Source organism: Parambassis ranga, chromosome 15 (assembly GCF_900634625.1).
Source record: "Parambassis ranga chromosome 15, fParRan2.1, whole genome shotgun sequence".
In the NCBI taxonomy this organism is placed as follows: Eukaryota; Metazoa; Chordata; class Actinopteri; family Ambassidae; genus Parambassis; species Parambassis ranga.
In genome coordinates this window covers 12,787,918-12,805,068 of record NC_041035.1, presented here as the reverse complement: position 1 = coordinate 12,805,068, position 17,151 = coordinate 12,787,918, and the positions used below count along the sequence as shown (strand labels likewise).

The following is a 17,151-nucleotide window of genomic DNA, read 5'->3' as shown; positions in this document are numbered from 1 at the left end:
TACATCTTGCTGTGGCAAGATTTTTTTCATTTTTGATTTACCTTATAATTATTTGTATTTTAATTTGATTGGTTCTGACATGTTGCTGTCACACACTCTTGAAATAAAACACCTTCAGTGACCTTGTGGTAGGTTATTTGTAAACACGTGATACTTTTAACAATATTCTATGAATACATATGCAGACATCAGGCTGAAACCAATTGTGTGTGTTGTGGATGTGTATATAACAACATATATAATCAACAGTAACATTGTTTAATTAGTTGAAGCCCTAAAAATGTTTTAAACCTAATTATATTAGATTGGAAAAAGACTGACTAGTTTGTCAATCTTTTATTAAATGTAAATAAATGCACAACAGATGCTTTTGACTAACATCTGTTATAAAACAGTTTAATTCTGTCTGGTCATAGCCACAGTATACAGCATCAGCTATTACTAAGGGTTTATACAGTCTATGACCTTCATCTGACCTGCCTATACTGTCAGAAATCTTAAATCCACTAGAGGGAGCCACAAACCTAAAACATGTGTAGAATAAAGTGAGGGATATGCTTTAAAAGAGCTTTCACACTTTATGAATAATTCACCTATTTTTGCAGTAACAGCGATAATAAAAAGCAGTGATGTCGTGACATGCAGCATTAACATGACACCAAGAATACCAGACAGGAAACAGTTTTGTTGGACATTCAAAAAAGGCTTTTCCTTTATTTTTTTTCCTTATTTTGCCTGCTCATTGCATTACACACTGTTTAGTGAAGTCAGGCCTAAATCCACAAACCATCATAGTCACAACTGCAACTATTGCATAAATACAAAGCAACATACAGGTGATGCTCAAAATGTGTATGACTTGAATGAAACGTAAAACAGGTTACAGTACGCCATGGCAAGGAAAGAAAAAAAAAAAACACAATGCAAACATTCACAGCAAAAAAAGAACCTTTTTTTTCTTTATTTTCTGTCAGCTTTGGTTTTAAAGGTTGCAATCTCTCACAATGACCTTTATCAAAATGGGTTCACATGACAACGAACAAGCTTTACAGAGGAGGTGAACGGACATGTACCATGAGGGTGACAACAAAGCGACAAACAGGAAGTAGGGGAGCGCGGCTTAGAGGTGGGGTTTATGTTGACATTGAATGAGTCTCAATTCCACACTTGTCTGCCCAGAAAAAAAGCACCAGATTTTAGGCATCCAGATGAGGTACTCAATCGCAAAAAAAAAACGCAAGTAAACTTTTCACTGATGGTAATGATTGGTTCTTTCCTCACAGCAACAGTGTTTGTGTGCATTAAGATTGAGAGAATAATAATTAAAAAAACACACAAAAAGGAGAAAAATATACACAAAAAAGCTCTTAAGTCAAATAAGTTTCCAAACAATAAATATGTAGAAGAAAACACACACACACCTTCTCAGTTCAATCAGTCTGAAAAAAGGTAAACCAAAGATCCAACATGAACGTTAGTGTGCCAAACCTTTAGTGAGTGTAGGGAAAAATCTCCCTTTTCAAGAGCTTCATATATGACCTCAATTCAAGCAATGATACTGTATTTATATAGAAATATTGTAATAAATGTGCAGTGCTTAGTAATAAGGATTAAAGTAATTTATCATTATTATTATTATTATTTCACAATCTGTTTTTCTAAAGGTAATGGTATTGGCTTTGTCCCTGGCCATTCGAAAACAAAACAAGCCAACTCTTATACAACTGGAAAAAACATCAAAAAAGATCAATTTGGAAGTGTGCTTTCGTCAGTGCCCATACTGAACGGATATAAAGTGTTGATTTCAATCAATGCTGGTATATTTCCTTATACTCTTTTTTTTTTAAACAACCACATGCATTTACATCTATGGATAGAGATTCTTTTTTTACCTTTACCTTTACATCTGAAACTACTCAAAAGGTCATTTGCATTCGTAAACTTCTATTTTCTCTCCGAAACCTTTTATCAGTCAGTGTTAAACGATGTCTTCTGTTGGAGGTTGTGGATGGGGACGTGTTGTTCCCTGTCCTCTCCTGAAGGCTTTCACAGTTTGTCCGTGTCAGGAAAGGAAAACAAAAATAAACAAAAGCTTTGTAAGCGAGAGGAGGGGGGGAGGAGTCCTGCCCCCCCCCCCCCCGCAGACCACCCCTCCCTCCGCTTCGGTAGCGTCACTCATCATCATCATCTTCCTCCTCCTCACCATCAGAGAGGGAGGCACAGGGGCGGATCTGCCGATAGCCGTCCAGCCACTTCTCCACCATCTGTGTGACAAGTGGGTGGTTGCGGCGGCGAGAGCTTTTCTGGAGAGCCACCAGGACGCCACCTTCTGTCACGCAGCAGTCCAACCACTCACGCAGGAGCTTCTCCTGTTGCTCTTCATTACCCATCTGAAAACATGTTAAATATGACCATCAGAGGGAGCAATGGACAGAAGTGAAGAGATCATGTGGGTGATTTGTTAACTGCAGGGTCATTTTGAGTGGACCCTTGCCTATATAGAGCTCATACTACCACAACTTCTTATGTAGGACCTTCCTCTGGGAAGAAAAAGTACCTACTGCAGGCTAGGTACTTTTTGTGCTAAATATTGCAGTTCAATTTTGTCATACTGAAGAAAAAACACAGCAGTAAGACACAAAAAACAGCAGACAAATGAAGAAAAATGAAAATAGGTCAAGGAGGTGGGTTCCTTACTTCCTGTGCAGAGAGGAAATGGATGTGGAGCAGCTTCCTTTCGCTGTCGACCAGTGGCAGGAACGTAACCGTTACATCATCGTCTGTGTTGAGATTGGCGCCTGCGCCGCGATTGTCAAAGCCATCATTCTCCATGGCCACCAGTGCTGAGAAATGACCCCGTGTGTAGCCCAGAGCAATGGGACTCTTCCAGCAGAAACTCTGCTCCCACAAAAGGGGCAAGTACACACCTGGAGGAGAGTGCAGGGCAGACACAGGGTAATTTTACTAAATATGTACAGTATATGGTATATTTGCTTTATGTGTGTGTGTGAATGCACTTATGCAATCCAAATAGCGAGTTTACATGTGGAAATGCTGAAAGAATTCAGTTTAGTGCATAAAGTCCCCAACACAATCAATGCTGTAGTCATGTCTCATATTCCCTTCCCCCATGAATGCTTCTGTAACCGCCACTGTCGTTTCTCTCCCAGTAACCACTGTGTTTTTACTGGGTTCACTTAGTCTCCACTTTAACTGAGACAACCCCTCTCTCCTCTTGCGCTATAGGCGCCCAAAGGCACGCCTTTCACCGTGTGTTTCACATTGGCTCCTGGCAACAGTAAATCACTGATCCATCAGGCGGGTTTCACCACAAACAGTTGGCCCTTACTGAGCACTTTCATCATCCCCTGCACAGCATCACTCAGCAGGCAAATTGAATCCAGACTGTTTTTACTGCTGGCCGTAAAGGTGGACTTGGGGCTCTGATGGTTTACATATGTTGAACTGTATCGGAATGCGTGTGGAACATTTTACTGCACCATAATGCAATTCTGCTGTTCTCATGTGACACAGCGTTGTTTTGTTATTTTGTTTTGAGTCATACCATGCAAAAACAGACAGATACATGCTGTAAATACCAATTACTGACAGATCACAGGGGCAGTTATGTCAGCTATGACAGTTATGCAGACGCATGTAGGCTGGAGCTATTTCACAAAGAAGGTTAAGTCCTTCTACGCCTGTCAGATTGGATCTGTGTCACAAATTCAGCCACGTTTTGACCAAAAACAACACAAAGTGGCGACTTATTGTTTACCTTGAAACCGGGTGTACCCGAGAGTTTCGCCACGGAAACTTTTGTAATACTTCACTCCATAGACGATAATAGGCCTACGAAGTATGTGTGCAAGGACAAAAATGTGGGTCTGCTCCAAGCTGGATCCTGGCTGTAAAAGAAAACACAAAAACAGTCATGAAAAAAACAATTAGCCCAGCCAGGGCTGCTGAAGCTACAAAGAGAGGATTCTTAAATGCTGCCAAGTTACTATGGCATAATCTAAGTGTTAAAAACAGACATTTATTATTGAGCTTTCACATCCAGATGTAATAACAACAACCCGCCCAAATACTTAGTCAGTGAGGTCACATAGAGCAGCAACAAGGCAAAGAAGTGCTAATGACAGACAGGATGCACTTTCAGAGGGCATTACAGATTAAGCAGACAGTGGTAAAGGTTGTAAAGCTCCATGCATAATTCATGCTTCATTAATATGTCACATTTGAAGTCAGGGCTTCATTTATGATAACATTTGCTTTCATGTATATGTACCTGGCTGGCAAGAGACAGGATGAAGGCCCAGTCCTCCTGCCACTGCTCCTCCCGGAGGGAAAAGTGCAGACCGAAGCTCTGAGAATACCATGACTCCCACTCCTTCCAGCGCGTATAAAACCTGCACACACACAAAGCGATGTTATTATCTGTGCAGTGTGCACAGGCGTGTGACTGCTTTTGACTGGATTCCTTTGTTCAGGTTGCAAATGCTCATTATATCTGAATAGTAATTTTCTCACAAATAAACCCAAAACACTTTCTTACAAACAGATAATGAGTCACATTTAACTGGTATGTTCAGACTCAGTCTGGTCTGACACAGAGAGGCTGCTTTCAATTTTCGTCTTCCTAAAGTTAGTACCAACAAACATGTTTTGTACCATTAAAACAATCCTGGGTGCAAGTATGCAGCTCACACAAGTGTCAACTTAAGGCTTCAGGGGCACATGAGAGGGATGATGACCCTCCTGTAAGAGACATTGTGGATGCTGTCCATGATCTCAGACAGTGCTTATATAGTTAATAATATGCATGCTATCTGTTTAACACAGTTTGCATATGCTTTAGACTGAATGCAAATTAGCCACACTGTTGAAAGGTTGGGACACACCTTTCAACAGGTTTCAATGGGACACACCAGTCTGTACTGATTTCAGTTTAAAGATCTCACCAGTGAGAACAGTCATGCAGACTGTCATGAAGTGTCTTGCGGAGCACAGAGTCCTTGTCAAAGATTCCCCACGTAGCTTGCAACACAGAGTCCAGGAGGCAGTCCCCAGCTGTGCGGTTCCATAGGGCATACAGTCGGCTGTCCAGCCGAGTGCCAAGCTCCAGTGACCAGTTGATGATGGGAGACTCCTCTTCAAGTTCTGAAAAAGAGCAGAGGAAATGTTACTGACTATATCTCTACAGCAGCTTGTACTGTTACTAATTATTTAACTACAAAGAGGACATGTACAAAAAAGTGCAACAGTGTAAACAATCAGTGGTTACACAGAGGACATACTGTGTTTGCTTTCCTGCAAAACAGGCGATGGCATTTGAAATGACCATTTGGGATAGTGTTAATGACTATGCATGCCCTTGAAAATAGATCTGACATAACAATGTACGGTGTACACCACGAAACCAGATGACTGTAAAAAGTAAGGTTACAGCAGAAAACCATATACAGCAGACAGGAGCAGATGTGTCTCTCCGACCACTCCGACCGCTAATATTTACCACATGACAGGAAGTGCAAGATAAACTTCAACTGTTTTGTTATTTGGCCGCAAGAATCTGTTAATCTGAGTCAGTTTAAATTGAATTATTGAATAGACACAGACAACAGTATTCAGTATATTGTAAGACTATGGCAAAATACATATGGTTTTGTTACTGTAACATCTGCATTTACACTTTGAGTTAAAGGAATAACTTCTAGCATGTTTAAAAAGAAACTACAAAGCTCCCACTTTCTCAGCGTCACCTAAAGCCAGTGGCTGGGGGAAGGCGATGTCTTAAACTAGAGAATTAACCAAGGGAGGATTTATGATGCTACTAAATTGATTCCACAATATTTCTGTGGTTTTTACATTTATTATTGCAATCTTCAGTCTGAAGAAACATTTTTTGTTTACTTGAAATTATTATTGCATTTATTTATTTAACTAAAACCTTTAAGCAAAAATATCTTTTTCCTTTTTGGTACATTGCTGCTCTGTTGAGTTTCGTCTTTGTTTTTTTGCAAATACCCTCACACACAGCCAGGTAATCAGGTTTAAGAACCGTCAACTGGCCTCATCGTAATCTCTAAACTTGCAAAAAGGGCACAAGTGTTGTGTTCACTGTGAAATTTGACAATTCTACTAACACTTTAATCTAAGTGCAAACAGACATTTGGCACACTGTGTTGATTAAACAGAACAAATAAGCAGAAAGCTATACAAGGAAAGGCAATACATATAAAATGTGTTTACATTTGTGTGTGTGTGTGTATGGGCTAAAAGGTAATACAATCATTCAATGTAGATCAGAGAAAATCCCTAAAACTCAATTAGGCTGATTAGCGCAGACTCAACTGGTGCACACAATAAAGACAGGCCGACTGGCAGAGTGACAAGCAGCAGGGGAAAGAAGTGTGTTGGCACGAGAGTAAATAGAAGTAATACAACGCTGCCAGCACTCTGCAGCCTCCCTGTTATAGTACACACTTTGTGAGGGGCTCCCTCTGTTTGTCAAGTGTCCAGACAGTCGCTGAATCTGGTTTCACTCTCAGAGAAACTACATGAGCACAGCATGTGGTGGGTGTATCACACAGTCATAAAGCTGAGACTAAGCATTTCACCTTTTTGTACATCTCGGTCCAGCACCTCGTCAAAAAGTTTCTCCTGAACTGCTGGAGGCAAATCCTCAATGTCTGGAACAAAAGACATTACATTTCATTAACATTTTACTTAATAGAGATACACTTTTAACAACTTGTAACACTGAAATAACTGAAAAGGCCAACTAGAATATCTTTCTGTCATTACTCATTTCAACTCAAGCCTCCATGGTTTGTTCTTTCCACAACAGCAATGGCTTTCACTGGATGCTCTGAGCTCTCGTCAACACAGTAGCTTATTCTTCAGCTAAAATAAATGAATGCATTGACTGTGGAACTGAACAGAATGGGTTTCTATAGTGGCCTGAAGCCAAGGTCGGTATTGTCCTGAACACTCGGCAAAACAAAAATCCTTAGCTTAGCTACCGGCAACAGACTGAAGCATAATGGTTATTTCACACAATGAAATTCATACAGAGACAGTAGTGAAGGCATGCAATTTCAGAGAGGGATGTAGGCAAAAATGCTAAATATATAGTTTTGTTATGAATGACAGACATGGCTGGCAGCTGTATTCAGTAACAAGAACAATACTCGAACAGAGAGACAGAGGTAGCCTTCGTTTTCTGGCAGTTAGGAACAGACAACCATAGCATTATGTCCCCTCAGCGTCCCAACAACAAGCAATTTCATATGCCACAAGTAAACAAAACAAGCATTCTAAGACACTTGGACAGCTAGAAGTAAAGGCTTGACTGGGTTTCTTCAGCTACAAAGTTCCTCTTGTACAGAAAGTACACTTTGACAGTCTTTGGAATTCATGTTATGTGACATTCCTAAACTCAGTTGTACTGCGTTTCCCAGTTGCTTTGTGGACAGAACAAATATTTTTGGTGTTTACTGACCTGCAGGCAGGGTGAACGTAACCAGGTCAGTGAGGAAATAACAGGTGAAGTCACCCTTGCGCTGGTGCAGAGAAGCTGCAACCTCACGACGGATCTGCTCTGTGAGCTCTGGACACACCATGGCTGGAATACACTTGGCTGCCTGCTGGGATACCTGCAGAGAGGAAAGGAAGGTAAAGAGAGGGAAGTATACTCTACAGAAAAGCATAAAGCTGTGGCTGAGGACCGAGGAAAAGCATTTTACTACTGTGGAAGATCACAAGCAACAACAAAACCAAAGAAAATGTCTCACTTAACTGATGCAAAACATTCTTTCATGATTGTTTAGCTGCATGCTATGGCCAAGTGAATAAATCAGATGCCTAAAAATACAACAGTCACCAGCTTCTGCAGGCTGGATAGGGTGAATTTGCTTGGGTGAAGTATTGCTTAGAGGAGGAGATCAGTGTGTCTAAAACATTTCATAAATAAGAGGCTGGATTACTGCCGGAAGAGATGTTATTACCGGAGGCCAGGGTCCATTCATGATTTATAGGTTGGAGACAACATAGTACCGTTCTACATCTACACACTCATTCTAAATTTGTGAAACTTAAAAAGGTACCACTTGTGCGGTGAAGGACTACTATCACTCTATGACTTGGTGCACAGGACAATAAAAAGAACACAACGGCTTCTGTATACAGCCTTCAAACAGTCGTGAGCTTTGTAGAATTTCAGAAACATGATCTGCTGGTTACTCACTAACCTCGTCCGGAAAAGAAAGTGGGGCAGTTGGCTGAGTGAGGAGAGGTGTATGCGTACGGATTATCTGGGATCACAGTGCTGATAGCTTGTGAGCTGCAATCAACCCTTTCAAAACCCTTCAGCCTTGTGATTCCTCCCAGCTGATCTCAATGGATGCTGAGATTAAGAGACTTTGCAAGAAAAGGCTGCATCACCTCTGATGCAACAATGTGCACGCTAACAAGTATACCATGACTCAGCTCTTCTCTCTGAAGCCTGTTAGGACATGTATGAAGTAGATGCTCACGTTCTTAAATTTAAACAGCATACTATTACTTTATTTTTCTGTTGCGTGACTCCACTGACCTCTGTAAGTAACACTGCCAGCATGTCCTGTCTCTGGAAGCGAATGGCTAGATGGACCAGCGTGAAACCATCATCAAATGCGGAGGGCCGATTTAATAGGCGCACCTCATCTGATGTGAGCTGTCGTGCTATGTCACCTCCTGATGACTTGTAGGCCTCCACAGATGCAAGGTCGCCTTCCACAACACCTTTCAGACAAAAAGAAGGGGGAGGGGAAAGGTCACAAAAAATAAATAAACCGTTTACCTGTAAACTTGCAATGTGCAGCTTTAATGGCAAAACCTCTAGTTAAAATCATATCACAGCACAGCAAACATACACACAAAAAAGACTTGAATACAACCTTGTGCAGAGGACATTCTGTGCTCGACCAAAATGCCTAAAATATTGGGGATCAGAATGTGCTTTATCTCTGTGGCAGCTGCACCAACTTTGAGAAGTCAAGAGGAAATAATGATTTTTTTTCTCTTCATAATCTTCAGGCTTACACATCTTAGCATGAGGGTTGAAGGATATGTTACATTAGATGCATGTGCATGTATGCTCCTCTGTCCTTTTTAGGGCATATGCAGAAAAATACTGAGGCAATTATTTTTGACAACCATTTTTGAACTGAATTTTTGCTCACTAGGGTTATTGAGCAACAGCATCACATCGTACTCTTTAGTTTTAATGTTACAAAAGGTGCAATACAAAAAGTAAAAAGTAAAAACTTTTGCCAGTCTTGAGTAGGCAATCTAGGTAATGCAGTTTTATGCACTTTTCAGTTTCTCAGTCCCAGAGGTTGCTACTTAATCTTGTACCATTTACAACAAGGGTGCATGTTTCAACAAACTTTGGATTTTATCATTTTAGAGATAGGGATGTGCATGACAGGACTTGTAAAGCAAGGTAAAGTAAACTATGTACAGGTGTTATTGATGTATAGTAGAAACACTACAAACGTGAGGGTAATTTCTGCAGAGTAAATATGAGGGTAATTTATACATCATTAACATGCGTTTCAGTGGGATTATTTTCTCCGAGACCCATTTAAACAAAACCGGAATCTGTAATTAATTTAAAACTCACAGGCTTTTCAAGTTTTCAAATTATTTCCACCATTATTTGGACAAATTTCAATAACCCATCACTAACATACACACTGACTAGCCGGATGTTCAGCTGTACAATATTCAATTTTTGGTCCATAAATGTTTTTTGGTCAAGTCTGTGTATTAATTTAAGGAGGAGTATACAAATTGGTGATGTGCCTAGAGTGGATGACTGATGATGAATATTGTCGTGATGAGGATATTTTTAAACCAAAGCAGAAGCAGACATTGATAAAAAAATCGTATTTAGATTTTAGCCTGCTGTCCTGCTCACTCTGCGAACACAGTGAGAGATATTGGTAGAATATACTATTTAGACAGGTGTGTTATTATGACAAATATCTACTCAAATATCAAAGTCCAAATTTACTTCAAAGCTTCACACATGCACCGTTTCTATTTCTAGCATATACAGTAAATGACATGTAGCATTCTCTGGTACATTTGACAGCATTAAGCACTGCTGAGCTTTTTGTTCTCATGTCAAAAGGACCACACACAATGCTCAGCTGCATCATCTGTGTGTGAGTGTGAGAGAGAGACATGGAGTGGGTGGAAGGACTCGTTGTGCCATGTGGAGCTGGCTAGTGCAACAAGAGACGAGGAGAGAAGCTATACAATGGCAGTGCAGTTTGATAGAGGGACCACAACCACTTTCCACAGAACACTCCATTAGTGTGGGTGTGCCTGCAGCCGTGCAGTCACTATTGTTCTCACAGATGAACACAAGCGACGTAAACAGTCGTACACCTAGGACACACTGATGAGAGAGAAGGAGCAAATCGAACTAAGTGATTCCGCCATTTTTCTTTCACACTGTACAAGCTGCTTCAATGAGGTGGGTAGAAAGAGGCCTTTTATCACAGGAAAATGAACAGCAGACATCATTTGTGACTAGTGCATTTACTTCGCTGAACCAGCCACTTTAAGGGGGTAGGGCTCTAACAGGGCTGACAGATTTTAGAATGTTAAAATGATATTGAGGGAGAAGCTTCTAAAGCTTGGGTAATATTAGCCAGACTGTCAGATTGCGAGCAAACTAGATTCTCTCCATCAAACTACTTATACTTGCACTTGGCAAGATTTAGTGTTTTAGTTAGTCTTATGTCACATAATCTTTACAGTTCAAGAGCTTGATGCGAGTTTCTTGAAGACACTGCGAAAATTGCCTCGCTTCGAGCTCTTTATTGAAAAAGACCTGGATGACTAAGAATCTTCATCTACAGCTGTGCCTTCACTTTTTACATTTACATCTGGGCCATGTGTTTACTTGCAGTGCCATGTTTTTTAAATGAATAGATCTGTTCCTTTGCTATTTCTTATTGTGCAAATACTGTTTACATGCACTTTAGGAACATAATAACTTTAGGGCTTTGTAGTACAACTTAATACAAAGTCAGAAAAATGACTTCCCTGCACAGGAAATTAGACCACCCCCACAGCAAATAAACCACACTGCACTGAGGACTGAATCTGACACATTATTAGTTGTACAGATGAATGTTTTAAGCCCAGCAAATGAAATCAAACTATATTGGTAACGTGTTTTTCCTGATGCTACATATCCAAATGACTGACTGAAAAGTGGTTTATAGTGTCCTGACATTGTGCATCCTGCTGGTATGAATATAGAAGTATGATTTAGTCTTAAAGGCTAGAAAAAGAACCTCAAAGGAAACACAGCTCCAAAAGTAGAGCCATGAGCAGGGCCCAATACACTGCAGAATAAACAATGAAGTTAGACATTAATAACTATTTTAAACTTTTAAACTGGTTTTCATTTGAGGTCACATGTTTCACAACTGTGGAGTCTTTACTTGTATGCCTTAGTTTAAAATGCACATACCTTCAGACAGCATTTTATTATGTTTCCCTCTTTTAAACATTGCTAAATCATTTAACCTCGTTCCAGGTAAACTAGTCACTTTGTCTTTACTTTAGCTAAGATTAGGCATTTTCAAGCTTGTTCTATGGTCTTTGCTGGCAACAGGCACAACAGATCTTTCTGACAAGCAATATTGGTTTCCTTTGCCTTTCCTGCTATAGAGAAACGTTCTGGCCCATTTGATGAACCACCCTGAGACGTCTGAAAAAGATTATGTACATTTTCATAACTTACTATGCTAAGATTTATGAGTTGAGTGAAACCAGACAGCTCACATCAACTATCGCATCACCATGTCCATCACCTCAGCACATTCACCTTAGATTCCAGAAGGAAACGCATTACTTGTTTGGGGATGTTAAAGCTGTGTCTATTGTGGAAAGAAGAGTGTATTTGTTCTGTAAGAGGTAGTACACTCTGTTCCTAATAGTTAACTAATTACAACTACAACTACCGGTAAGTGAAATTTCCCAGCTTGGGATGAATAAAGTATTTTCTTTTCTATTCTAACATTGTTCTTGTAAAAGTACCTGTTTTCACCTAGAGTACAACAGTATACAAAGTCATTTCATTGTTTAGCTTATTTGTTTTATGTGTTTACATTTTTTGTAGACTGAAACGTCTAACTGTGATATGTTTCTGTGCATCGCATAGCTAGACTTCAGCAAAGCCGTTAAATTATTACCCTTAACAATAACACAAAATGACTGAAGTACAGAAATATTATTACAGCTTTGGTTTAGTAATAACACCTCAAAGAAAGTAGGACACAGGTTTGTGTTGACATGGGCTTCCTTTGACCATGCTCCTGTTTCTTTTCACATTCCTAAGGTAGGAGTACTGGCCTGTCATGTATGGTAAGTGTCTATGTCTGAGAGACTGTATGCCTATCTATGTTAAGACCAAAGAGGACTCATGCATAGTGTTTCCCAAATCACTATATAATATGTGAGGCTTCATACACTGCTATTTTGGTATTTCCTAGCCTGGTTTCTATGTAAGGTCTTTTCAACTATTAAACACAGTGTGGGCCAATACCCTGCAGAAACAAAACCCAGTGGGCACTTACAAGATCCTCATAAAATTATACAACCCATTAACATGAATGAAAAATACTTAACATAAAACTCTCCTGATGCCGCTCAGTGTTTCGGAAAAACCTCAGAAGAAGACGACAGCAACAAGCAACGTCAACCCCTAAGAGCAATTCCACTAATGCCACAAAGCCACTCAAACCAGCTGAACAACCACAGTTGTGTTTATGACCTAATATTCAGGATAACAGTGTAAAGCAGTGTCGCTGGCTTTATAAGATAAATATCCATACAAGCATCACAGGTAAGCAACATAGGCAGTTCGGGGAGTTGGTGTGGGGTCATGCACACTACAGGGACTGTTTGGCTTCTGTTTCATGGGCCATGCTATTTATAGGTCAGCGGGTCTCTCAGGAAACTAGAGCATCATTCAGAACTGAGGCCACTGTTTACAAACACCAAGTATTCATCCTAAGCCATTTGGTACAGAATGTGTAGTTTTCTGTTCAGCACTTCCACCATGTAGTCCATATTGTCTATATACTAGTCCTACACATTTTGGCAGTATACCATTTGTTGGCTTTAAAATTCTGGTAGAGTTAGTTTCAAAAGCTGAAAAGGCACTGTAAAACACTACTATTAATAAGAATCTAAAGGATAACATGGAGAGAGACATTATAGTGAAATTACCCTGAGAGGGTAATGCTAGTCTTTTATCAAATTATACGGGCTAAATTCCCCATAATGACAAGCTCACTGCACAATATTACACTCATTACAAGGCTACTTAGTAATAAAGAAACTCTTAATTGACACACACACACACACACAATCATTTCAAGTGAATTTAACTGACTTTTTTCCAATTAAATGTGGTTTTCCACAGTGGTCATAACGGCACCCATACCAGCTGTCTGTTGGAAAAAAAGTGGCCTAAACTTTACATTAATGAATGTGCTGGCAAATATCACACGATTTTGTACATCTGTACAATCAGCTAACAAGCTAAAGATACTCTGACCAGCTGAGGCTCAGTCCCAACGGTGACAATGTGAGGGAATTCACCCTGTCACAAGCAGTAAGAGACCCAGCGAAGAAACAGGAGCAAACTAGCTGTGGTGGTGTTTCTATCTATCTATCATTATTTATCACTACTAAAGTCTTGTTGGCATTTTGAATACATGTATAAATGCCCATTTCTTTCTGTCATTATAACCCAAAATAATGATGGTATTTTCAACGACACAGGTGGGGAAGACAAAATAAACGTTGAGTGGGAGGGCAGAACAAACTCTTTGCACCCCTGGCAAAGGCAGGAGGGAGAGTGTGTGAGAGGGGAACATTTTTTTTACTTGTGCTTATAAAGCTCATCCTCCCTCCTACTCTGCATTCACCAGAGTACAGTGTGGGTGGCCGGACACTCGCTGTTTGTGTGGGGAAGTTTATACTAGCTGAACACAGAGGGTTTCTGAGCATATACAGTGTGTGAGCATCAAGAGGATGCAAATCAAGAGTCCTCTGGATATATAAAAAGGATAGCGTTAATCATTCACATAAATTCGTGCCTGGTTTGTATCATTTGTTGACTCATTGCTCACCATAACAAAATAGCTAAATAACAGGTTAAGTATGAACCATATATGCTTTAAACTCACCAACGCATGCATTGAGGAACAGCCAATCAGTCCTTCTCATCCTGTTCTTAATCTGCTTTAGTTTTTTGAAATCCACCTCAAGCTCCTCTTTACTTCCAATCCCAGCCCCTGATGCCAGTTCAATCCTCTGAAAGTCCATGTTTACCTCCGACTCCCGTTTTGAGGTTGGTGGTGACCTCCTCTGGCTGCTGCTACAGCCCCCCACGCCACCTACGACACCTACCACTCCTTGTCCAACGACATGCCCTACAACACCCCTCCTGTTGTCCCTGTCCTGTTCATTAAGTTTGGAGGGGGGTTGTTGGCTCTCGGGCTCAGATGCCAGCTCGATTGCTTCAGTTAACAGACTATTGGGCCTTGGGTGATCACATACCACGCACTTGAGTGCCTTGGCCCAGTTCTCATATGTGCAGGCAGTGCAGGTCCAGTGCTGTGTGTGAGTGTTGAGCCTGTTGCGATCATTATATTCCTCACAAGGGTCTGTAGTGGTGGCTGGGGGGGCAGGGCGGCATCCAGAGCCTGAGGTCTGGGGTGATTCTGTGGGGCTGCGTGGCTGCTGAGTATGATGTCCTTGGTGCACTGCATGCTGCCCGTGCTGCTGTTGTTGAGCCTGCTGCCTCTGGCACAGACATTGGGTGCAACGGATAGCCCGAGGCCAGTTAAGGTAGGTACACATGTGGCATGACCACTTGCTACTTGTCTCAGGTACATCAGCAATGCGAACACGTGGTCGAGCACTGGAGTCTGGACATATGAGTAAGCTGGATCCCCCCTGAGTTGGGCTGTTGCTGAGGCCTGCAGGGTCCCACTGATGCAGACTGGCATCCAGGGCAGGGCTGCTCTTGAAGGGCTCCTCAGTAATGATGGCACCCCCGCTGGGCCTCTGAGCGCGGCACATGGTGCACTTGATGGCTGACGGCCAGTTCTCGTATGTGCAGTATTCACAGGCCCACTTGGCAACCAGCTCGGTCATCGTCGCACCGCCACCGAGGGAGGCTTGCTGCCGTTCAGAGGGACTCTCAGCTCGGCAGATCCACTCTCAGGGAGATTACACAGCAAGCAACACACTATGGTATAAAGGAGGGAAAATATTTTATTAGAATACTTTGATGTTAAGCCAAATATACAGACTGAAATGTAATCGTTTACTTGAAAGACAAACACTTCTGGAAGGTAATAGGATGAACAAAACTCATCAAACATACAAAAATACTCTGCTTTGCTTATTTTTCCAGGTTTTCAGTAGTGACTCTCTCAAACAATGCACACAGATAAAGCCACCTGTACCACTCAGCCGAGTTTCAACATCTATGGCCTGTCGGAGCTTTTACTGGGCAACAGACAATAGAGACCTTCTATTAAAACCTGGCGATGACTTTAAATACATACACTAAGATACACACTCACACCAAGCAAATGTGCCCTACAGGAGGTAACAGGAGACAAGGACAGAGAAACCTGACACCCAGCAGGGAGGCGCGTGACTGGTTAAGACACTTACTGATGCACTGAAATTGAATTCGATGTGAACCCTATTATTACACACATATGAAACTGAATGATACAAACGGCATGCGCCCTCTTCTACGCCCAGAGCGTTACTTAAGAAATGAAAGGTTAAAAAAAAAAAGTTAACTCGCCCAGGGAAGGTCGGAGAGGGTGCTGTGTTTACGACACGCCTCCAAGTTTACCAACACACATATTTAACAGATGCGTTTTCTCCCACAAGGTAAAGCTAACAAAAACAACAGCTAATGTAATGTCACTAATTTACTTGTGAGTGGCAAACGGTGTACTCAGATAAAAACAAGCAACGGGCGGAGTTTAATTAGCTACAGCTAAGGGCAGTTAACTGATAAACTAGCTAATAACGGTGTTAGCTAGCGGTTAGTTATCTTACATGATAACCGGGCTGCATTCGTTCGGTTGCCAGCCAGAAATTACAGCCGAGCTAGCCGTGCTGCTCGCTAACCTTTACGGGATTATGCTTAGAGAGGCCCGTGTCAACTCTGTAAGAAGCTGTTTCAAACCCTCACCTTTTGCTTTGCTGTGTTTACACTCCTCGGTCCCCCCTGCTGCGGCCAAACAAATGGAGCTTCCCGCAGCCAGATCGGAGAAACCCGCTCCGGTCCGAACTCAGGCTTCTCTCACTTGGACGACACCAGCCGCATTTTTACTTCTTTGGGGCGCCGTTTAGTTGGCAATTGAAGGTCCATACATAACACGGAGCGAGAACCCCCCCTAGTCCCGTCCCTTGGCGGTCCGTTGTGTCGCCTTAAATCATTTTTATCATTTTTTTTTCCGATTTCCAAACAACAAGCGGACGAGCTTTAATGGCGGCACGGGGGAAGGGAAGCAGCCAAGGCAGGGCTGAAAAATACTCTACGGGGGAGAGAGCAGGGAGCTCTGGGCCGTGTTACAGTCAGAGGCAGGATCAGGATTTACCACCTGAATCTGCCAAGCGCGCTGATTGGCCAGTGTCAAGGGATACACAAAAAACAACCAATCAGATTCTACGCCTCTCACTCCAACTGTTAAAAGGCTCATTGGAAGAAAAATACATTCGAATATCACACTAAGAACAACGACAAGATCGTTTAAAAATATGTCCCTTTAGTCGACATGCTCAGTCAGTAACCATAAAAATGGCTTTGTTTTTATTTTATCACATTGTGTTGCATCTTTGGCAAGCAACCACGTGGTATCCCCTCAACGGGGATGAGAGGATGATGTCATCGTAAAAATACTGCAGCAAGCAGTCTGCAGCAGTGTAAGACAGCTTCAGCTACAGTTCCCAGCGCTCATTATTTTGATTATTGATGGCAACACTTACAGCTGAGGCCGAAATTTAATTTGCACATAATCTTTACTGTATCCATCATTG

General features: G+C 41.5%; 1 protein-coding gene across 1 annotated transcript; it reads right to left on the bottom strand.

Moving 5' to 3' along the window:
- Positions 1-930: 930 nt before the first annotated feature.
- Positions 931-16,654, bottom strand: LOC114447424 (ubiquitin thioesterase Zranb1-like). Its single transcript, XM_028423669.1, has 10 exons — positions 16,304-16,654; positions 14,268-15,334; positions 8,600-8,787; positions 7,508-7,661; positions 6,624-6,695; positions 4,965-5,163; positions 4,292-4,412; positions 3,779-3,908; positions 2,698-2,927; positions 931-2,390 (listed from the first exon to the last, which is right to left on the bottom strand). The coding sequence occupies exons 2-10, from the start codon at positions 15,238-15,240 to the stop codon at positions 2,172-2,174; spliced, it is 2,286 nt and encodes a 761-aa protein (XP_028279470.1). The 5' UTR covers positions 15,241-15,334; positions 16,304-16,654; the 3' UTR covers positions 931-2,171.
- Between the last annotated feature and the right edge of the window lie 497 nt (positions 16,655-17,151).